This window comes from Melanostigma gelatinosum (assembly GCF_949748355.1).
Source record: "Melanostigma gelatinosum genome assembly, chromosome: 13".
In the NCBI taxonomy this organism is placed as follows: Eukaryota; Metazoa; Chordata; class Actinopteri; order Perciformes; family Zoarcidae; genus Melanostigma; species Melanostigma gelatinosum.
In genome coordinates this window covers 11223237-11245711 of record NC_136646.1, presented here as the reverse complement: position 1 = coordinate 11245711, position 22475 = coordinate 11223237, and the positions used below count along the sequence as shown (strand labels likewise).

At 44.7% G+C, this 22475-nt stretch overlaps 3 protein-coding genes across 4 annotated transcripts; 1 reads left to right on the top strand and 2 right to left on the bottom strand.

Annotated features, from left to right (window-relative positions):
* Positions 1-226: 226 nt before the first annotated feature.
* On the bottom strand, positions 227-2170 carry LOC306787376 (uncharacterized protein; the record flags this gene model as incomplete). Its single annotated transcript, XM_079282495.1, has 6 exons — positions 227-947; positions 1226-1280; positions 1407-1446; positions 1727-1801; positions 1885-2013; positions 2126-2170. The coding sequence occupies 6 exons, from the start codon at positions 2168-2170 to the stop codon at positions 227-229; spliced, it is 1065 nt and encodes a 354-aa protein (XP_079138621.1).
* Positions 2171-7553: 5383 nt separating this feature from the next.
* napsa (napsin A aspartic peptidase) lies at positions 7554-11494 on the top strand. The gene is made up of 9 exons (XM_079281157.1): positions 7554-7695; positions 8073-8220; positions 8504-8627; positions 9012-9130; positions 9273-9472; positions 9658-9780; positions 9957-10101; positions 10246-10344; positions 10853-11494. Exons 1-9 carry the CDS (start codon positions 7628-7630, stop codon positions 11012-11014), a joined length of 1188 nt encoding a protein of 395 aa, XP_079137283.1. The 5' UTR covers positions 7554-7627; the 3' UTR covers positions 11015-11494.
* Positions 11495-11669: 175 nt separating this feature from the next.
* On the bottom strand, positions 11670-16067 carry mief1 (mitochondrial elongation factor 1). 2 transcript variants are annotated; one of them, XM_079282280.1, is made up of 5 exons: positions 15931-16067; positions 15681-15834; positions 15353-15533; positions 14736-15007; positions 11670-14593 (listed from the first exon to the last, which is right to left on the bottom strand). In XM_079282280.1, the coding sequence occupies exons 2-5, from the start codon at positions 15825-15827 to the stop codon at positions 13754-13756; spliced, it is 1440 nt and encodes a 479-aa protein (XP_079138406.1). In that variant the 5' UTR covers positions 15828-15834; positions 15931-16067; the 3' UTR covers positions 11670-13753. The 2 variants fall into 2 exon arrangements, with proteins under 2 accessions (XP_079138406.1, XP_079138405.1); XM_079282279.1 differs by having other exon boundaries at positions 15927-16062.
* Positions 16068-22475: the final 6408 nt, after the last annotated feature.

Sequence of the window (22475 nt, the reverse complement as noted above, 5' to 3'; positions counted from 1 at the left end):
TGTATTAACTCTGCGGTTTTATTTATCACAGCCATGAATAGTAGTAGAACTACAATCCTGAACTTTCTTTGAAAAGTAGATATTGTACAGTCACACATTATTACAAATACATATATATATTCATATAAAATGTTGATTAAATATGTTGTAAATAAGGCAGTTATTCTCCAGTCTCTCTCTCTCACTCACACACATAAACACACAAACCAACAAAAAGTTCTTTGGTTCAACCAAACATTTCCCACATACGATTCAGGTGAAATAGTTCTTCCTGCAGATTTTTAGCCAGCAGGCGAACTCTACCCGAAAACTTGCTTTTACTCGACTTCTTCAGCGTCTGACCATCATTTGCCGTAAAATACTGATCCATTTCCTTGGCAAAAGCCAGAAGCAGTCTCTCTGACGAAGATCCCCTATCCTTGGTCGTGTTATTCTTTAACACAAACTGTGACAGGTGTGCCGTCTTCAGTGAATCCGGCTGGGCTCCTGCCCTCTGTAACCTGGCAATGTTGTGCCTTTGAAGCTCATTCATCCCACTGAGGATAAAGCACAGGCAGTGTTCCAGATCGACAACGTTTACCTTGTAGTCGTATACTAGTTTCTCAACTGTCATCCTATTCACAATCTTCTTTTTGGCCATGGCAGAGTGGGCGCCAATGCCCCCAGCGGACGCCACCATACCAACACCAATGGCGGTAGCAATCAGCGAGGCACCCAAGGTCGCAGGAGCAAAGGCGATACCCAAGACTGCGGTCACCCCTCCGATAGCACCTGTGGTGCCCCCAGCAATGTCCATGCTTTTGACCTTCTTCTTCATCTTGTCCAGGCTGTCGGAGATGGAGCTGAACTCTGTGATGAGGTCCCGCAGGCTTTCCTTGTGTTTCATCATGAGGAGGTTGTAGAGACGCAGGGCCTTTCTCACATTCATCGCTCTCTGGCTTAACGATCTGCATATGGGGTCAGTGACAAGAAAAGCTGTTTCTTTATCTGGCTCATTCAGTTCTGAAATAGTTTAGCCAATTAACTTTCATTGACATTCAAGTTTTGCTACGCAAAAAGTCAATGTTGTAATTAGATATCTAAAACTGTTCAACATAAAACTGTAACTATCTATTTTGCATACTCTGAAGCAGTTTTTTTCCCTGTTTTAACACAGAACTAATGGCACCAAGATGACACAGTTTGTGCACAAGAAGGAATTCATATATAGTTTCTGCGTGGTTACCTGATTTCCTCCTCTATACTGAGGCCATACTGTGATGAAGCCATGCCATCAAATTCTGTTGGAGTGACACCACAGAGATGGATTATTTCAAATGACAAATTATTGGCAGTCAATACAATAACGTTTGATCTTTAGGCTTCAAGACACAATATCTATCTAGAAAACAAAATGTTGGACGTACTTGATCGTTTTTTCAACCATCGCAACAGCCCATTGATGTCCTGGGGAAAACAGGTTGTATTCTTATCAAAAATCCGTTGCACAATTTTTATTTATTTTATTTATTCATCAATCTTTTTTATTTTCATTGCTTTATTTTTTTCCTGTTGGTTAGACAATGCCATCTTTGTGAACTGTATACATTTGTATGATACAACACAGATTTTTTATACTTCGTGTGTGGAGAGTTTTGTTTTACAAGAATCACGACGTGATGTTTTAAAAGACATTTCATTCATGAAACCTCCTCAAACTTAGCAGAAAATGAATAAAAAGCTGTACCTTGGCATCCTCAGTGGTCTGTTGATGAGGAGAGTAGTCCCCACTCTGGTTGCCTACTGTTGGCTTCCCTAGTGACTGGTAGTGTTTGATGGACACAGATTAATGGATCAGAATTGATTGAGAGCAAACCATTGTCTACATCGTGATCTGTATCTCACCATGTTATCTCCGTCCTCTGGCAGAACGTCCAGGTAGGGGCGGTGCTCTGCTTCACTGTACACCGTATACGAAGGTTCCTCCGATTCAGGAAGGGGAGGCGGGGAGAAGGACGGTGGTGGTGGTCTGGTCTGTAATAAACAAAGAAAATGACGTTGTTGATCAACTCTGCTGCTCAAAGATACAACAACAGCGTTTCTCCAGAGCATACCATGAATAAATGGTTTGGGGTCTTTCTCACACTTCCAGGAACAAGGTCTTTCTATGGAAATACAAATGTTTAGCCATGTTTGCAGCTTCGCTCTAGTCTAGAGCTATGACGCGGTTTAACTGGGAAAGAGGATGATTTCTACTGACTTTTCTGCAAACATCACCATTAGATTGACATTTTGGATTTTGAATGAAATAATGGAGGGAGTTAAGTAAGTAATATTCCAACTAACATGAGAATGGGAAGTGTTTATCATTGATAATCTCCTAAAAAGTTAGCCTTTCACAGTATACTCTGTTGGTGCTTTCTCTTCTTCTCGATCTAGGAGACTCTTCAATTCAGAGGGGAAATGACTTGTTTTTGAGTTAACTTGGATGTCACTTTCAGTACAAACAGCACTCGGGCCGCCCCTCCCGAAATCTGCATTTCAGGCTGACTGACAGAACAGTGTAAAATGCAGCACAAAATAGAGAAGCCCTTTGAGGAAGTCATTCTTTTCTATTCGAGCATAAGGGAAAAGCACTTGTCTCTCTGCACCTTTTGTGTCTGTGTTTCGGCCCCTCCATCACCTGAGTTCTGCAGGGGCTCTCATACCTGTGGAGACGAGGTTCCACCCAAGGAGTCAGAGCAGGCGAGGGGGGACTGCCCGGGTCGAGGCGGAACTGCAGGTCTCTCTGTGGCCTGGAAACCGAAGACATTCACATCGTGGTTACATAACGCGGTTGAACATGACCAAAACGTTGAACGTATTCCAACACGGTTGCTGAGCTTTCTTTTCATTGATTGTAGAGTTGGAATATTTACTCCTTACCCACACTCACGCAAAACACTGAGTCCATAATGCATGACTTTTAGCCTGCAATTTACCGTTGTACTACCAGTCCCGCAGAAGTTCACCTCTTCGTTAGAGAGAGCTGGTGACACTGGAGGTTGTGGCACAAAGCTGATGTAGGAACAACTGTATTGCAGACTCTCATCACTGTCGCTCTAGCCAAGATATTAAAAAGAACACATCACAGGTGATACATATCATATCGTACATAAAGGTTGGGATGAGGTGAAACATGTCAGCGCTTACCTCACATTTTAGCCTCATTGTAGACCTTGACCTGTAAGAGATGGAGGGAGGAGGGGGGCGTTCAGGCCGCGGTGCTGGAGGAGATGGTATTCTCTCAGTATTGACAGCTGGATTCTAGCAGAGAATTGAAGGAGGAAGTAAGCTGTTGCTCTCTAGTTGCCCATGTACCATTTCAGTAATAGTTCTAGTAACACACATTAGCAGTCTTTTAAGGAATGAAATGAAGCTCGTTTTGCCCTCACAGTTGGCTCAGAAACTGCAGTCATATAGTGATTGCCTCCATCGATTGTGGGTTTCCTGGAGCTCATACATTTGCTTCGTGGTGGTCTGGGAGGAGGAGAGCGAAAAGGCAGAGGCGTCTTATCGTCTGCAGGATATTCACTGAGTTGGGAGCTCTGATGACAGAGAGAAATGACAAAAAAATCAATGCATGCTAATTAATACACACTATTATGACTTAATCTTCGAGATAATATCACCACTCACCACCACACTGGTTGTCGTGCTAGTCGTGTCTGCGTAGTCAACAGTGTCGTCGTTGTTGTTGTTACGCTGGGACTTTGATTGCATTCGAGACCTGGGACGAGGCACAGGCTTGACTTTAACCTCTGTGACTGCAGGCTGACAAAGAAAAAACATAAGTGAAGCACAATTTCTAGTAGTGCAAGAGAACATAGAGCTCAATAACCGCAACAGAGAGTTTCAAGAAAAATCATCAAGTGTATCCCAAGAAGTTCAAGCTCAAGGATTTCTATTTTTCTCCGGTTCTTCAAAAGATGAAACACGACACACCAAACACCATTCAGCGATTAATGCATTCAGATGAACCACTCTGAACAGGAACTCATGTTTACCACTGGTTCATCCCGGTCTTCGTAGGCCGACTGTGCGACCTCAAAGGAGCTGTTGATGGTAGACTTCATTGGGCACTTTGTCCTGGGGGGTTTGGGCGGCTATGGGGTTTAACAGTGGTAGAAATGAATGGTCTGGTACTTCAAATGTTGAGATCAGAGCAAAGGCTACCACACAACCAATCATTGCTTTAAGATTGCTACACGTGCACTGTATCGCTGTGCTGTCCTTCTCTTTGTACATGATTACATTTTTTTAATAATACACTGTATATTTGCTCTTCAGCAACTCAAACGCCTCAACACGTGAATGATTACCACACTTATCCTTCATTTAGTTTATGGTTTTTGTTAAAATGAAGAACTAGATTCTGACACTGGCGCCATCTAACAGACCTAAAGGCCTTTATAATGTCAGTTGATTTCGTGCTTTAGTGGTACGTATTTCTTCAGTCTTTTAGTCAATGAAATGACCCCAAATCAGTCCACACACATCGTCCGTGGGGCTTTCAGGGGCCATCTTTTCCCCGGTTAATAGTCTCGATTGCCATACTTTTAAGAGGAGACAGATGTTCATAATCGGTGTTTGAAGCTAAATGCTGTTTGTCATAAAGGATACTCGAAGGCATTTTGACATAGTATGAAAAGCACAGGTGTGCGTGTTGCATCACTGTCACACCACCATGACTTACTGGGACCCTTGGACAGAACAGAGCCACCGTTAATGTTATTAGTAACACCTGTGTTTTCCCGAATGTCAAGTCAAAATGTCTGCTGTAAAAAAACAAAAAAAGCTCATCGTAACTGTTGCCGTTCCGGTTTATCAATTTTGATGATTTTCAGATAAACTTTTTCAAAATCCAGAGCACAGTACAATAAAAACATTACATATGCATTATATCACACCCTTCAAGGGAGTAATCACATTTACAGGGACGTACTGTAGATCCTTTTTTCTCTGATAGACTGTTGGCAGACAAGTTAATATGCACTGTGCAATTATGTGATGAGATCCAAGCTCTATCTCAGCCAAACAGCTAAATATGTTTGGAATGTAAGTCCTCCTGGTTTGCAGGCAATCCGACTTATGCAACACTGCTATTTCCCCTTGCATTGTAATTGTTGCTTCTCACTGTTGACCTCCACATTTCAATAGACATTTTCTGTCTAAAAGCATCTTATTAGTACAAGAGGTGGACAGTTGTTTCAACAGCCGGACTGCAGCGCTGGTGTAATCATGCGCTCGTATCACTGGTTTGGTATGCCAAACTGGACTCCAGCGCTTTCACACGGGTGCTTTGGTTGATGCTGCTATTTCAGTTTGAGCTCATGTGTCAATGCTAATTGGCTGCGCTTTCCCTCATGACAAATCAAAATGTCTGATGTAACCTAATGTACAGACCTCCAGATATAATATCCAACAACAAATAGCATTTTTTTTTCCAGTGAATTGGTATTGTATTTAACCAGGGGTGGAGGAACCAGATACACCCTCTCAAGAGTCGGTATCCTTTAGGCCCAACTCTTTTATAAAAGACATATTTGTCTATTCACATGCAACAGAAAGATCTAATTCTTACCATCATTGTTTATCAGTCATCAGGCCTCTTTATTTCACTGTTCCGTTTGATCCTTCAGTTACGGATCCAGTAAGAAACAGTCAGACGATTTCAGGCCATATTTGCCGTCGCTGCCTTTTCCTCTATTGTCCCATCTAAAGGTGTGATTTACCTGCGACGTCACAAACAAGAAAAGAATGTGGGGGAGGACCCTCTTTTTGAAAAACATCCACATTTACAGAAACAACAAGTGGAAAGAAGGCTACATTTTGTCTAAGACCGACATTCAGACATCTACACGGACACAAACTCGCATAGACTTGCGTAGACTTGCATAGACCAGCCGGCAAACCCCAACCGTAACCATCAGCACTACATGCCAAACACGACCCGTAACTCAAAAATAACCCCAAAGTGTAATGGTTTACCTTTCAGGGGACCCGCCTTTCTGAACAGCTCTAAGTCTGATTGAAGACGATGGCCGGTGTGTGTGTGAGTGTCAATTTATTGTGCGTAAGCCAGTCTTTATGACAATTTCTGTTTACTGTGGAATTCAAAAACTTGTTCAACAAGCCATGGGAGTGTTTGCTTTGTGATGTTGTCTGCGAATGCTTTCAGACTCTGTCACGAGACTCTGTCAGAAAGGGCAACGTGTTGACTGCTGGCTTGGATGACTCAGCCTGAATTGGTATTATCTGTGGTTTGGATTTGAAACTATTCTTTTATCAGTCATAATGGCATGCTACTGAGTGACATAAGCGTCGAACAAAAAGTTCGGAAATTTGTGTTTGGTAGATTATTTCTCTGTTGTAACAATTCTTCTTGGCAATAAATGTTATACCGTTGGAAAGCCTGTTTTTACCTTTCAAACGGTGTCCCCTTTGTATCATGCATTTGTAGGATGAGCAGCACAGCTGAGTATGTGGGTTGCGCCCATGAAAAATGTGCCAAATCTTCTCTGCCAATGCCAAACAGCGTTATACCATGCAGGGACATATTATTAATATAGTGGTAAGCATCTTAAAGCCAAAGGCAGCCAGGCCACCCCCTGGAGGAACTCTCCTTTGTCTTCAAAAATATACTGTGCGTTGGAGACCATTTATTTTTAAATAAATACTCCAATCGGGGGATTTTCAAGAGACAGAAATGAAAAAAGAATAGCTTGAATTGAAGCAGCGCAGGCAGACATGTCTTGACTTTTAACTTCCTCGTAGGGCTCAAACTCCAGAAACACTGGACTCCTAAGCATTTTTCATTGGCCCTTCCCTGACTCTCAGTGGACGGCCCCTTTCATAGAGAGGATGTGCTGCAAGCTGTGGACATGGAGCGTGTCTAACAAGGTGTAACAAACGATGATATTGGGCTGCATTATGGCATGTGTAGGATCTGGTGTTCTTGAAGCTTAATCCACGTTCGACACTAAAAGTGTTAACAAAATTGTATAATCTTTTTCTATACCAAGGCCCACATTTAATGGAATTGCAATCCTAAACACCTGGAGTACCTCTTTAATTTAATAAGGAGAGGTGGCAGTGCCATTCATTAGGCGTCCCAAACCCACACAATGATATGTCAGAAGAGATTTGATAAAGCCGAGGCCAACAGCAGACTTACTTCCTTACTTATCTGTAGGATTTAGTCTGTGTGGTTGGTTTTTTAGATTCTCTGTGGAAAGGTATTTCTGTGAACTGTTAAAAGAATGTTTTCTATTGTATGAAACGTTTTCTCAGCTGCAGCTGCAAACATTAACACAATGTGCTAGTATGTGCCCCATCAGTCGTTTCACAGTCAACTCGTGACTGCAAGAGGCCCAATCCACCGGTTTGTAATGCTGATGGCCATGTTGTTCCACCAATAGGAGCACCTCACTGATTATTTTCCTCCAATCGCTGCGCCACAAAACGGGGCCAGCCGAGTAAAGGCGGACTTTGCCGAAGGACTTTCACTTAGCTTTCTGCATCAGTGGCAACAGTGACCTGTGAGTTGTTGCGCTCGTTCGTATCAGAAACATTTCAAACGTGTGTTATTATTTCTACGAGTACAGAAATGACACGGCTGAGGATATTTAGTTTCATCGGGGCGCTGCTGATAACACAAAGCGCCGCCATATTCAGGTAAATACCTTTTATCAGCTGATATTTTGGCAACAAGAGTGAGGTAATATTAATGTTGCATTACATCCTATATCATTTCATAGCAGCAGACAAGCGGGCTTTGTTAAATGCAAGTTAATATATGCGCGCGCGTGTGATAACTTCCTTGTTTTGTTCTCTGGTAACGTTAGCCCTACGTGTTTCCAATTACGTTGTTTAAGTATTCACCTGCAATAATAGCCCCAGTGCACGTGAGATGACGTCAGCTCCGCAGTTTAAACCGCTGCAAACTTCGCTTGAAAGTAAACTCTGTTCTACCAGGAAGTTGTCTTTCACACGCGCGCGTGGTTGCGCGCCCGAGACATGTAATTCAATAATTACGGTTTCCTCATCTGCAGAGTGCCACTTCATAAAACCAGGAGCCTGCGGCGCCTGATGAGCGACAATGGGATGTCTGTGGAGGAGCTCCGGGCTTTAGCGAGGAGCACCGGAGCGCCGGACAGCTCCCCCGCTGTGCCCGCAGAGAGGCTGACCAACTTCATGGATGTATGTATTCCACTTCAATTAGCAGTTAAAGCCCTGACGTCAGCAGAAACTCACTGAGGTTCATAGTGAGCGAGTGGGAATGATGGAAAGCTAGGATACCGGGGATGTCCAAATCTAATATTGCCATCATTCCCAACAGTTGCAACAGTGGGCAACACAGATCAAATACTCTATATTAGTTACACCTGTGCATGCTTTTGGTTTGAAAGTTGAATGTCTTCTGCTGCAGATGTAGTTGTGGTTTGCTCAGCAGATCTCAGCGTTTATCGACTTGTCTCCTCAGGCCCAGTACTACGGGGTGATCAGCATCGGCACCCCCCCGCAGAACTTCACTGTGCTGTTTGACACCGGCTCCTCCAACCTCTGGGTGCCCTCCATCCACTGCTCTTTCTTTGACTTGGCCTGCTGTGAGTGACTCATTCAGCGTCTATCTGTGTATCTGTTGGCCACTTCCCCTGGAAGATACTTGCTGTATTTACCAAGCAGTAGTAACTAAAATATCACACTTCTTCTTTTTAATTCCTTTAGAGTTTGCTTTTTATATCTGAAGTATGCATGCTTCAAAGAAGGGGACACATCAAGGAAACAAGTACAAATCGTTGAGACTCTTAATGATAATGAACTACATTATTACCAGGGGTTGCCAATCAGATTCCAGGGAGGCCCGTGTCACCCGTCTGGCTCATGCTTTCAAACTGTTAATGGTGTATTATCACTGACATTACTTTTCTTACTGAATCCATAAATGCGGTGGAATATCATTTTTGACAGATTGTCCTCTCTCTCGTTAGGGATTCACCATCGCTACAACTCGAAGAAGTCGAACACATTCGTCAAGAACGGCACAGCGTTCTCCATCCGGTACGGCCGAGGCAGCTTGTCTGGCTTCATCAGTGGAGACACCGTCTCTGTGGGTTTGAAAATCACTCAGTCGCATGACCTCTTCTGTTTAACGGCATTCCTCAATTATAGCTGTCACGCCATTCCCATCAGTTCATTAAAAGACTTGTTTATTTTGTTTTCGTTCGCATTGACGTCTCTCCTCCTCGCAGATTGCAGGGATGCTTGTTCCAGGCCAGCAGTTTGGTGAAGCGGTGAAGCAGCCTGGCATCACATTCGCAGTGGCCCGGTTCGACGGGGTCTTGGGCATGGCCTACCCCTCCATATCAGTAGCCAAAGTCACCCCGGTGTTTGACACGGCCATGGCGGCCAAGCTGCTGCCCCAGAACATTTTCTCATTCTACATCAGCAGGTTGGTGTCTGACGGAAGAACGGGCTCCAATTATATTAATAATAATATTCTAATCGGCCAGCTGGAGAATCTCTGCCTTGTGTTTTGGTTTGACTGTTGGTCAGAGACCTTGTGGTGCCGCCAGTGGCACACATATGGTTATTGTTTATGTAGTAAGTCATGTCTGTCCACCCGCTGTCTCTTAGAGACCCCAAAGCAGCGGTAGGAGGAGAGCTGATGCTGGGTGGGACAGACCCCCAGCACTACACCGGAGACCTGCACTATGTCAACGTCACCCGAAAGGCCTACTGGCAGATCCAAGTGAGCCGGTGAGAAAGAACCCTGTGTGGCTATTGTTGTTGTTATTAGAAGGAACTGGAGGTGGGTTCTCACTTTTGTTAAATGAGTGTTCTCCTGCTCTTACAATCTGCACGGCAACATATTTCTTCGCCGGTGTTGGAGGTAACTGGTACATTTTGTCCCTCCGCCCCGCCGCGGCCTGCAGAGTTGATGTCGGCGACCAGCTGACTGTCTGCAGAGCCGGTTGCCAGGTTATTGTCGACACGGGAACATCCTTAATTGTAGGCCCTGTGGAGGAAGTCAGAGCGCTGCACAAAGCCATCGGAGCTCTGCCCCTGCTGATGGGAGAGGTAGAGCTGACGCATAACAAAGCTATGATTATTCTTGTCTCCCAGATGTGACTTTTTAAATACCTTCACTGGAGCGCTCGCTCACGTTGGGTTTTTGGGACTCTTGAGATCATTCCAGCTCCTCCTCCTCTCCGTCTGCTCTAGTACTGGATCGACTGTAAGAGGATCCCATCCCTCCCCGCCATCACCTTCAACATTGGAGGCAAGATGTTCAAGCTGACTGGAGAGGATTACATCATAAAGGTAGATTCACTCATGGATGACCTTTTTAATTTAGGCACTACCAGTTATTTAAACTAATGATTAAAAGGTGTTTACTTACCAACACCGCATTCATTTATCCTTTTACAACAAGTGGTTGTGTAGCGAAAAACGGCTTATTCTCCTGAGCCGTAGACTTCCACTGTTTATTACAGAACACAGTGAGTCACAGCATTGCACTGTGTGATGTGTCCCTTACTTGATGAACATGGGCGTTGTAGTTCACTTCGACGGATTAAAGCGCTTCATGGGATTTGATAACAGCTGAAGAACATTGCCAGCCTTCGCCCTTTTTAAATGTTTTGTTGATTTGTCTCATTATCTAGTTGAGTTCTAAGGCATGGGCTTGATGTATTGGTCTGCATTATATTGACAGATGTCTTAATATTCTATCTCCTTGGTGTATTGAGGTATTATTCAGAAACACGTGTGACCCAATCGTTTACTTTTGCGAGACTGAAAACAAATGACTTTCTCCTCTTTGCTGCAGGAGACTCAGATGGGTTCATCGATCTGTCTGTCGGGCTTCATGGCCATGGATATCCCGCCCCCCGCCGGGCCCCTGTGGATCCTGGGAGACGTGTTCATCGGGAAGTACTACACCGTGTTCGACCGGGCCGCCGATCGTGTGGGGTTTGCCCCGGCCAAGTAGTTCACTGAACACTGTGTGAAACATGTTGCACTTCTCCTTTTCTAGCAGTATGTGATTTTTCTCAAGGGTGCACCGAGCAAAGCTAAATTTCGTCATAAACGTTCCGTTATTTCATTTGCAGCAATCGAAAGCATTGAGTGGTTTCTGAACCTGGCTTGCCACATACATATCTCACATTTGCTTGGAATAATGAGGCTGGAGGAGGGCGGCTGTTCTGTCCCACTGAACAGAGTCCATCGAGTCCTTATTGAACCGCTTAACTCAGATTCTTGCACAAGTCTGTGAAGCTGCTTTTGATTTAATCAGACAGATGCATTTGTGCCTTTTACTTTTTGTAATGTAGACGCTTGGGCAGAACAAATGCAATTTAAGTTGTTTCATTCCTATTATTCCCATATTATAATCGGAGCTGCTTTTGTACACCGGCGGTTTCTCAGCTATGTGAATTTTATACCAAATGTCACTGAATAAAACTTGATTTGTCAACTTTGATTGGATTTGTTTACACTGATCTTCCATCATGTAACAAAGTCTTTCACACGCAATCCTTAAACTAATGAAATCAACCACAGATAAACCTACAGAATTTAATGAATACAAAGTGCTGCTCGGTTCAACTCCAGAGCTGGAAAAAAAAAAAAAAAAAAAGCTGGGGAAGAATACACAGCATGCAACAGAATATGGCGAATATGAACTCCAAGGTAGAGGTCGTGATCTACTTTGGGTTTTTGTTTTACAACATTACGAAAGTGGCACAGTGAATCTCCCTTCAGCACAGCAGCCATTTGTAGCATGAACTGTCTGCAGACGAAGAAGCTTAATATGCAAACTTACTGTGGATTCACTTTAGATCAGCACATCCACAACAAAGCACAATAAGTGACTCTTTACATGTTGAATGGATGCAAATAGTCTGCTCTTATTTTGGTTACAAATGTACCATAAATACAAAAATAGTCACCCGTTTCCCAGTTATCTGGATGATTATTGTTTAACTGAATGCTCAATAGGACTAAACAAATCCCTCCGTATTGAACACTACAAACTGAGGAGACACTTGCTACACATCACTGCGTTTCATTGTCATTCTAAGGCTAAACGTAAGCGCAACCGCGTGGTTATTTTGGACATGTTTCGGGTTATTCAGTCTGGCAGCTATTGTTGTAGTGACTCCGCCTCCAGTCTCCGAAGCTGCTTTTATATAACTGAGGATCTGTGAGTTGATCCCTCTCAACCAGATCATGATCTCAGAGGTTAGCACCTGTAATCTAACAATACACGTAGACCGGACAAGCCTGCACCACCACCACCACCACCACAGCTCATGTTGTTTGTGCCAAACACTTCATGTAGCAGCAGCCCGTCCTGTGTGTCGAGGCCTCGCTTACGTGTCTGGCTACCTGCACACAGAGACACGGATAACAAACTACAGAGGTATCGAGCACCGTGCTCTCACTGCAATCAGGCCAGGAAGTGAATACTGAGTTATGACCATGTTTACAGCAGTGTGTTGCTGAGAAATAGATGCTGAAAAACTGAAGTGTCCCGTCAATACTGAAGGAAATGACCTCGAGGGAAAGAGAGGGACTGAACTTTAAATTAAAGCAAAACCCAGTCGACAAAAGCACTTTCAGAATGTCCCAGACATTTGACAGTGCAAAATAACCCGTGACGGAGGTCGTAAAATAACAAATTTTTTAAATGAGGTAAAGCACATTAGGCCTGTGCACCAAAGCAACAAATGTGAGACTGAAGAACCTCTTTTCCATAAACAAAGAGCAGATCTGTATTAGACGGACGGCCAGTCACATGAAGATCTTCGTTCTCGCCAAAATGTGTGCGAGAACATGGTGGCGCTGTATTGTTCAAATGCCGTGATCACGAACAAATCAGACGTTTCTATAAATAGTAGCATGTTCTGAACTCTACAGCCGATTCATAGTTGAACGGTGGGAAATATTACAAATAGACAACATAAATATAACTCATTGTATATTCACCGGTTCTAGATTTAGGTAGACAACACATGCAAGCCGCACACATTCCCATCACAGCCCGTCTGTTTTCAAAGATCCCTGGAAACATGGACAGCGTGCATTCTGCACGCAGTCACTGTATTAATGAAGTTATTCAAACTGAACTCTAGCAGTATTTCATATTATGTGCGGTAACAAAAAAAAGGAGCATGAACAGATGGTTAACTTGTCTCTTTGGGCTGATCAACAATTTATTAGCTTTTAGGTTGGCATACACACAATCAACGTCGCACCCTATCCCTCGACACAGGGGCTTGGACCCATCTCAGAACAGAGGCATAGACATGGAGCCCTCTCCAGCAGGTTAAAAAGAGCTCAGCGAGGACGCAGGCGTACATTTTGACACGGACCAACCAATGCAGCTCATTAGAACCCGACGGCACGTCTAACCTTAACTTCATTAATACAATGGCTTTAGTGAGAGCCATGCTGTCCCATGGGCCTCCATTTCCAAAGATTAAAATAGTATTTGCATGATGACACCACATGCAGCTTTTAAGTCAAGGCTCACGCGGATCTCGAGACTAAGTAACTGCTACTACTTTCTCACTGACGGCATTTAAGACTGAAGAGGCCGAGGATGATTCCATGCTGCTGTTGTTATTTTCTCCCCAGGAACCTCATTATGGCTCGAGGTCACCATTGCCCACTAAACAGTGGTTGACGTTACGTTGCTGTACAGTGACGTTGTTCCACGAGGTTGTCAGGGATGCGGCGGCTGGGCCACAGCAGTCCTCAGCAGCTCCTCGGGATCCGAGAGGGCGCAGTAGAGCGTGTACCCCAGCTCGTCCACTTCCTGTTCAGTCAGCTCACAGAATAAGTTAACTTTAGGGCTGAGGGTGCACAGCAGCCTCCCCGACTCTAGATGTCCCACTAGTGCTCGAAGCAGCTGCAGGAAGCGGTCGGCCAGCGCCTCCTGGGTCCAGTCGCCTTCTTTTGCGCAGAGCAACAAGATGGCGTTGGTGAGCTGGCTGGAGTTGAGCCGGTTCAGGGCGGGGTTGAGCTTGCACACGGCCTTGGCCAGCTTCAGGCAGGCGCATCGGCAGCCTCCGTCCTCCTGGTCCAGGGCCCTGAGTCGTGCCGTCTCAGCCACGCGGAAGCTCTGCCGCCACAGGTTTCCGTGCCGCTCTGCGGCAAGTCGGTGCGGTTTGGCGATCAGCGAGGTTCCGTCCTCCATCACGAGTAACGGTAGGAAGTCCACGTTTAGTTTCCGGTCCGTCTCGTACTGCACCTCCAGGGTCAGTGTTTCCGAGGGAACCACGGGACGAATGATGTAGTCGAGGACGCTCCCTATAGCTGGCCAGTTGATGGAGCCGGCCACAAGCTTGTCAAAGACCTCGAGGACTGATTTAGGGGAGAGGTAGCCTCCGACCATGCAGCGGTCCCAGTAGCTGCTGCTCCGCGGAAAATACTCCAGATTCTCCCTGCGGACGAGCCAGAAACCTGGAACATTCATGATAGTGTCCTCCCCGGGGATGGACGACCACAGGTTCTTCTCCAAGATAAGAGGCACCATGAGTTGGGCGTGGTCCGCTGTCACCACCTAAAAATATGGAAAAAAGGGGATAAAGCAGAGAAAAGCACGGCAGGCTGAAGATTTTTACAAACCAACGGCTTTCTCGGCTCAGAGTTGAAATTAAGATTATTTTGTCTCAAAGTAGGGTCAGATGTAAGTAACCTCTTACCTGCAGGTCATCATACAGACTGCCACTCAGGTACATCTCTCTGAGAGGCATGTCGGGCAGTTTGGCGTGGAGGAACACTCTGAGTTCGGCACAGATGTCCAACGCAGCCCTCCGTGCCACGGCCTGCTCCTCGGTCGGGATGTTTACGTTATTTTGGTAGAACTCCCACAGATGTTCCTGCAGCGACAGACGCAGTCGGGCCCGCTGCAGGTCTGACTGAGTGGCGCCGCTGCCTCCCACGGCAGCTCGACCCACAGCCCTCCGCAGACAGTCTGGGGAGATTAGAAGCGGTTTAAAGTTTTGAAAAAGGAGGTAGTGGGCAAAGTTGAAAAAGACATGAGAGGCACAGGTTCAAAAGATGAATCTACAAATACTAAATTAAGGGGCTTCTGCCGTGTTTGAGAAAGGTTCAACTAAATCACATCAAACTCATGTAAAACAGCTGGCGGACTAACAACTGCACTACAGGGAGCCTTCACCCACTGTAAAGGAAGAGCAAGAATCCTCCAAATAGGCCATCTGTCAACAAATAAAATGACAGCTGGCTGAAAGTCCAAACCACAAAACAGGCATGTGAATACTGCACGATACAACATGGTAAACACATGTTTCCTCACCTGGTTCAAAAGCATGTGAGGAAGTGGGCAGAGACTGTAGCGACCGGCTAACTGTGGACTTCATGTCATGGTTGAGTACCCGTGGCGACGAACCCATCCAGGCGGGCTCCTCCCAGCTTCTCTTTCCCGTCGGCTCGATATTGGTGGGGCTGGTGGGCGCGCTTATGGCCCGGTCATACATCTGCACAACAAAGACTGGTTGTGAGCACATCGTTCACGGCGGTGTGGATGCTGCAGTAAGAGCGTTCCACTCCCCCCGTCATCACACGGAGTGGAAGGGCGAGACGATAAAAAAGAACCGTTGGGAGATAAATCGCCACTCACTTACTCTTTTGACAGCAAGCGTCGCAATGCCGAGCATGGCTGCTCCTCCCACTCCCAGCACAAGCTTGGCATTGGAAAGCACGAAGTCAATGGCTGTGCCAATCCCATTGTCATCTTTCTTCCCTTTGCGGTCTCCGTTCACCCCCGCCATCCTACCACTGACAACAGAGGAGACAAAGACAGAGAGTAAGACAGGAGGACTTTGTTCTGTTGCTTAGCTCAGAAGCACTGATTGAATATTGAAACCCACCTACGTGATACACCTCCAGATGATCTTTGAACCACCTGCAGATGACCCGGGACCCCTTCCCCCCCTACATAAGCCCACCCAACCGGCTGTTGAGGAAGAACTGGCCCCTGGTCAGCGCGTCCTCCTTATCTTCGGGTGTCGTCAGGGCTTGGCAGCGGCGAAACTCGCGAGCCACGGCGCGGCGGTAGTAATTGCGGTCGGTGTACTGAAGGTGACGCCCTGCTTGGAGCAGCGCCCGGTACAGCTCCAGCACGGCACTGCGAGACCAGCCACCCATTAGGGACTACACATGGAGAGGGGGGACACCCTGGCTCCTGGGGAGAGGAGAGCAGAGAGTCATGTGATGAAGGAACCGACGGGAGAGATAGCAAAGCTGCATCATTTGTTTTGGATGCAATGAGCGAATAGGATGACACAACCGTATCTATAATGTTAGAAAGGTCATAGAAAGCACTTAGAAATCATAAAGAAGGCTCGGGTTAAGTTACCTGCCTCTCACTCTTGGTTGATTATCACTATTAGTATTTAGGTATACAAAAAGAAAAGCATCATCCCAAAATTCATCCATGACTAATGCAGCAATTCTTTTTGTCCAATCTGTCTCTGCCTTTAGAGAAAAGTAGGTAATTTATAAAATTTACATTGAAGAGCAAGCCACCTTTTTAACAAAAGGTTTAAAACTAGCTGCTCCTTTGCCCGTTTGTATGTAGTCTGTTTGAGAGCACCAACGGTTCACACTGTCCGCGAGTAGACTGTAATGCTGGTTAATGTTAGCAACCATCCTAATGTGACCACGGAGACCATGTGACCACGGAGCTCTCTGTCTCCCTTATTTCCAACTACTGTTACGTGACTGTTGACTCTACCCGCCGTGAAATACCGGCATTGTAATCTGCCGAGGTTCATTCAGTCTTGAGGAAATGGCTGTCTAAGCGGAAAGTCACACATTCACTCACTCTTGATTAGCACGTTAGCTTAGCACGCTAACTAGCTGTAAGGCTACAAAGGCGCTGACCTTACCTTTAGCCAGCCTTATTGACAAGACACACTCACAGAAAAAGTGCGGAAGATAAAGTGGAAGCACGAATACAAGTAGACAAACTGTGAAAAAAACCCGCAGAAACCTACGTTTCAGAAATTAGACCAGAGATGATGATTATGTCTTCAGCTTCAGATAGCGGTAGGGCTCATCTCAAACCGGGGGTCAGATCCGACAGTGACAACCGGAAACAGATAGTCGACTACTCACATACTACATCCGGGTTATTTTAATTTTATTACAATACATTGATATAATTGATTTATTATTATTTTACTCCTGTACTATTCTTTACTAATTATCTGATAGATTTTACAGGAAGCATTCAAGAATTGTGAAAATCATGTTTGTGTGTCTATGTGTATCGTAGACTTTTTATGATAAAATAATTACTTCTGGTTGTTGCTACGATCAACTAATATAAAGTGAGACTGTAATATAGACTGAGAGTGTTTTGGTCATTTTATTTTTGAAAAAATACTTCATGGTTCACTTTAAATATCTATGATATCCTACAGGAAAGCAAGTTAATTACAACAGATTACGGTCTATAAAAGATGAAGAGCTACACAATTGAGCACCCTGCACAGTTTTTCTATTTTCAACCACACAAGTGTTGCCAGATGGTGTTACTGTTCAGATGTCATATCAGGTGGTTTAAAGTTACAACTCCACTATGCCAACGATGTAAATGGTTCACAGTATAAAATGTGTTTTCAACATAATGTCCCATAAGGATCGAAATGTTTGCTACACCTAAATACTTCACAGTAGCGTACTGTATTTCAACGAATAGCCGTCATAGCAATCAAATTAATTTGCAGTTTTGGCTCTTGTGGTGAACCTGGTGCATTTTATATCAGATGGTCACATGGAAATCACAGGCCAGAGAGGTTTGAACCTGTAGGGCCCTTACTGTTGGACTTGTTGGATTTTTTTCATAAACATTGTCTTGATATTTGATGGAATGGAGGGAACCAACCTTATGCAAAAGTTGAATTTCAGGTTCAATGGAAGCCTTTGCAACGTTACCTTGAGGAGGCATGATGTGTTTGGGATGAGTGACATCTTCAGAGCTTCAAACATTCTTCATGAGGTTAAAGGAGCAATGCTGCTGAGCCATTTTCTGGAGATCACTGGCCATGTTTTGATGAAATATCAACATTCATGTTAAACTTGTATTGTTATGAGCATCTCATAGATGTGTTTCTTTTTCTAAAACATTGTTTCACCTTTGACCAGAAACCTGCTTTACGGGGTATTTATGAGTGTTAACATTGGTATTTGTGTGTGTGAGCAAAATTGTGTGTGCATTCTTAATTTGTGAAACAATTTGGCCCAAACCATTATATGTCAATGCAAATATCGTACAGTTTATGAAGCAAAAATACAAATGATCATCTTTTAAGTTTGAATTATGATCTGAACATTCTGTAACATCAGAGTGTTTTTGGTAATGGTGACCCACCTTTGCAGATCAATGCAGAGTTCCAGCACTTTCAGCATATTGGTCATGCATGCAACAGTGACACACTGATAAGTTGTTGTGAAATGATATTGACCAATCAGATCTGGAGTAATTCAAAATAATTACTTAACATTAGACTGAAATGCAGTGTTTCAATGCTTTCTCTCATCGAAAATGTCATGCCTGTGTAACAGAGTTAATGATTCCACTTGCCATCACTGGCCATTGGTTGCTAGTATTACTATATTATTTAAGTTATTGCTGATCCTTATCATTTTCATATTATTTCCTTGTTTAAATATCATTTACAACGTATCATTAGTTCCCCATGGAGACAAGTGGGTTGTGTGTAACAGCGCCATCTGCTGGCTGCTTGCAGACTCTAGTGGTGCGCCCAGCTTTCATGAACGAGTCTGAAGCAAGCTGTTTTCATGGTAGGTTGACCTGTGACAAGCTCCGTTGTGAAACATCTCATTCGATGTCTGATGTACATATATATACATATATATATAGAGAGAGAGAGATATATATAGAGATGTCTAGAAGTCCCTTTTTGTTCGTATAATTGTTTTAATTTATAATTTCTAGAGCAAATGGTTTTAACTGATTTAGCATTTAGCATGAGTAACATGCTAGCCACAGTTAGCTTAAGTATTTGTCCCTTTTGATTTAACAGTGTTCCGGAGCTTGTGACCACAACGTTGTCTATGAGAGTCACTGAAGCTGTTCTGCCTTTTACCAGCTATATTCTGTCCGATGAATAAACGTCTGGTTGGAGCCATCAAAAGATATCGTGTCCTGAATTAAACACAACGCAACGGAGAGTACGCAACTGCTACACCTGTTTCACCTCTGACCAGACCAGAATCCCTGTTGGTGGGGTTGGGTGTGGTAAAAAGTGCCCTTGAATTGGTGAAAGATAAGCTTGTTTATGGTGTCAAGAAACAATCATAAATCTAATTACCAATGTCACACTATCCTGTCATTCATTATCATCAAATTAAAATGGTGCATTTACACACAAACACACACACATACAATTATACACACACAAATATTTTAGCTTTGTGATATTTCTCCCTGTGCCTAGGGACCTATGACGGTCTGAGATCACCATGATCGGAGGTTTTATGGAACAGGTCCCATTGACCTTGTCAGTAACACATCCAGATGGTGCCTGATAGCTGCAAAGCATCAATAAGAAGAGGAATGAAACATAATGCATATGACTTTCACGGAAATCCTTTATATACGAAGACTGTTATAAAACAATGCAAAGAATTTGATTGCATTAATAATACACCATTTAAGGACAAACAAATATTTTATTTCATGTTATCGGTACATAGTTTGAAAAATTCTCAATTTGCAGTTACATCAATGCAAAAGCTTTACCACTATGAAATGAAACCAACTTTTCAATGTTAACATTTAAGAAACAACTGCTTATTTCCTTCCTGTAACCTCAAATTCAACTCCTTTAATACCTCCATTATTAAGCAACACGGGTACAAGGTTTAGATAAGATTAAGGACTGTGGAAAGTTTTCCCTAGGACTGGACAATACAATAAATATCACTGGTGATGATTATAAGACACTAAAAGCTTGATAAAGGTCCAAAGATCTGGATTAATCACGCATTTGGTGGTTAACATCCATAGGGTATGTTTCTCGTTGGCCCCATTATTACAAGTATATCACATCTAAGGGCCTGCAGACCTGCGGAGTACTTTTGATCAGGGCATGTACTTCATTCCTTTCATCCTTGGAATGATATGTATATCTCTGATGTCATCATGCTGAAGCAGCCAACACAAGTAGCGCTCTGTCCCCATGCCCCATCCACTGGTGTGGAGTGGTTTCACTTGCCGCATGTCAATGTACCATTTGTAGGACTGCTCTGGCACTGCATGGTGCCTGAGGGCCTCTTTTACCATCTCTGGGGTGGAATGACGTTCGCCGAGACCCAGAGTCTCACCCAGCCCCAGGAGAAGGTCGGCGGCTTTTGCTTTGCACCGCCCAGTGCCCTCCACATAGGCCTGGTAGAATGGAACCCCTAGATGGTCCATCTCAGTCAGCCAAACGGCACCTTCATATTTCTCTATCAAAACCCGCTCTCCTTTGCGTGTCAGCTTTCTGCCAAACTGCGGCTGGCCATCTTGTACCCACTCTAAGCAGTCAGCGGAGGGCATCATGGGAATGGCCTGGTCCAAGGGGACTCTTGGGAGAGGAGTTTTTCCATCCAGCTTACTCAGCATAGCTTTGACATGGGCAAGGGTCCCGGCAGTGTTGAGGATCATATCGGAGTGTTTCTTCAACATGGACTTGGTGAGATAAGCCAAGTATCCTTCTGCTGTAGAAATGGCTTTGTCCATGTCACCTAACAGTTCACACTCCACATGGTAGAACTGGTTCAAGTGAGTGGCATCAGGATCTTCCCCCCTGAAGCTGGAAGATATGTAGTACGTCCCCGGCAGGTTCTCCTGGAAGCGAAGGAAGTATTCAAGTACAAATTGCATTGAGTCAGCCAGGTAGATGTCTTGGCCCAGCAGGTTAACAGAAACTGGTTCTGAGTCCGATCCCAAGCCCATTGGTGAGGAGATGGTGTCTGTGGTCAGAGGGGTTAGAGCGTAGGAGTACTGGCAGGAAGAGTGGAAATATTCCACTGTGCTGTGGAAGAGAGTGTTTTGAATCTGGAACAGGTTGCGATACCACTGGCTCTTGATGGCAAGTGTGGAGTGAGACTGAGGGTCTTGCCATGAGTGAGAAGGCCTGCAGTGGGTGATTTTTGAGTGGATCCCTTTGAGGGCCTCGGGGTCAGCAGCTGGGCCATCCAGTGATGACACATATCCAGGGTAGCTGTGGAAGAACTCTGGTTGCAGATCATCAGGCCTAGTGCCATCTGGTGAGGGTAACAGAGGGATAAGCTTGGCATGGGCATAATCAATCTCAAGGCCCTCAAAGATCAGTGCAACTCCTCGAGCTCTCATCCCCTCTTCCAGTAGTCTGGCAACTTTATAAGTGGCTAAGATCAGTGCTTTGTAGTCAGCTTCCTCCAGTTTGAAGATGTCACTGGACAGTTGTTTGCGTGGCACCACAACGGTTAGTCCAGGAGTGTTTGGGTACGGTGTCAGGAAGGCAACATGCTCACTGTCCTCCCACACTCTCCACTGTTGCTGCTCTCCACGTACAATATGACTGAACAGGTTATCATTGGAAGGGTCCCCACAGAAGCCAAAGCAAGACGGTGCATTTGGTGTTGGCAGTCTGCTTCGAATCTTGGCTTGAACCTGAGTCAGTGCCTCATCATCCCAGTGTGGGCCACTTTTTGAGGTGCAGTAGCGAGGATCGTGAGTTTGGAATTCCTCTTCATTTGCAAGATGGGGCTGCCAGTTTGGCTCTAGGCCATGAAGAGGAAGCAGTTTGATTTGTGCTGGCTGATCAGGGGTTGGATTGAAAACCAAGGCACAGCGCTGCACTCCTAATCTCTCACATAGCAAGCTTGACACAGCTCTTGCTCCTTGTAGCATAGCCACAAAATCAGGTGTAGCCAACTGGAAGATGCTTCTTGCCCCGCTAAGAGTTTTTCTGGTCAGAATGGTTGACCCAGGGATCCAGGGGTTGGGATCCAGGTAGGCAACCAGATCATCTGTTCCCCAGATCACATCAGAGAAGCTGTTGAGGGGCCTGAGGACCTCTACACGTGAAATGCCATCAATCATTGAGGCGACAAACATCACACCAGCATTTGTTTCAATAGTGGCATCACCTTTAGTGTCCAAAGCAATGATTCCTGCACAGATCCCATCTAGATTTTCAGCTATCACTTCTCTACATGCCTGCCGAAGGCTATAGCCAGTGTGCTGATAGAGACTGGCTATTTTCTGTGCAACTGTGTGCCTCAGAAATACATCTCCATCTCCAGAGCAGGTAATAGCTAACTTGTCATCAGCATATATTCCTGCCCCTACTACTGCTGTATCCCCAACTCGCCCTTTCAGCTTTCCGACCAACCCACCTGTGGAAGATGCAGCAGCCAAC

What these genes read in the sequence shown, in the direction of transcription:
- napsa (XM_079281157.1), top strand. Translation starts at nt 7,628, where the DNA reads ATGACACGGCTGAGGATATTTAGTTTCATCGGGGCGCTGCTGATAACA. An exon ending in TCAGTGGAGACACCGTCTCT is followed by an intron (nt 9,131 to 9,272) that starts GTGGGTTTGAAA and finishes TCCTCCTCGCAG; the next exon opens with ATTGCAGGGATGCTTGTTCC. An exon ending in TGGCAGATCCAAGTGAGCCG is followed by an intron (nt 9,781 to 9,956) that starts GTGAGAAAGAAC and finishes CGCGGCCTGCAG; the next exon opens with AGTTGATGTCGGCGACCAGC.
- mief1 (XM_079282280.1), bottom strand. Translation starts at nt 15,827, where the DNA reads ATGGCGGGGGTGAACGGAGACCGCAAAGGGAAGAAAGATGACAATGGG. An exon ending in CGACGCTTGCTGTCAAAAGA is followed by an intron (nt 15,534 to 15,680) that starts GTAAGTGAGTGG and finishes TTTGTTGTGCAG; the next exon opens with ATGTATGACCGGGCCATAAG. An exon ending in GTCTGTATGATGACCTGCAG is followed by an intron (nt 14,594 to 14,735) that starts GTAAGAGGTTAC and finishes CCATATTTTTAG; the next exon opens with GTGGTGACAGCGGACCACGC.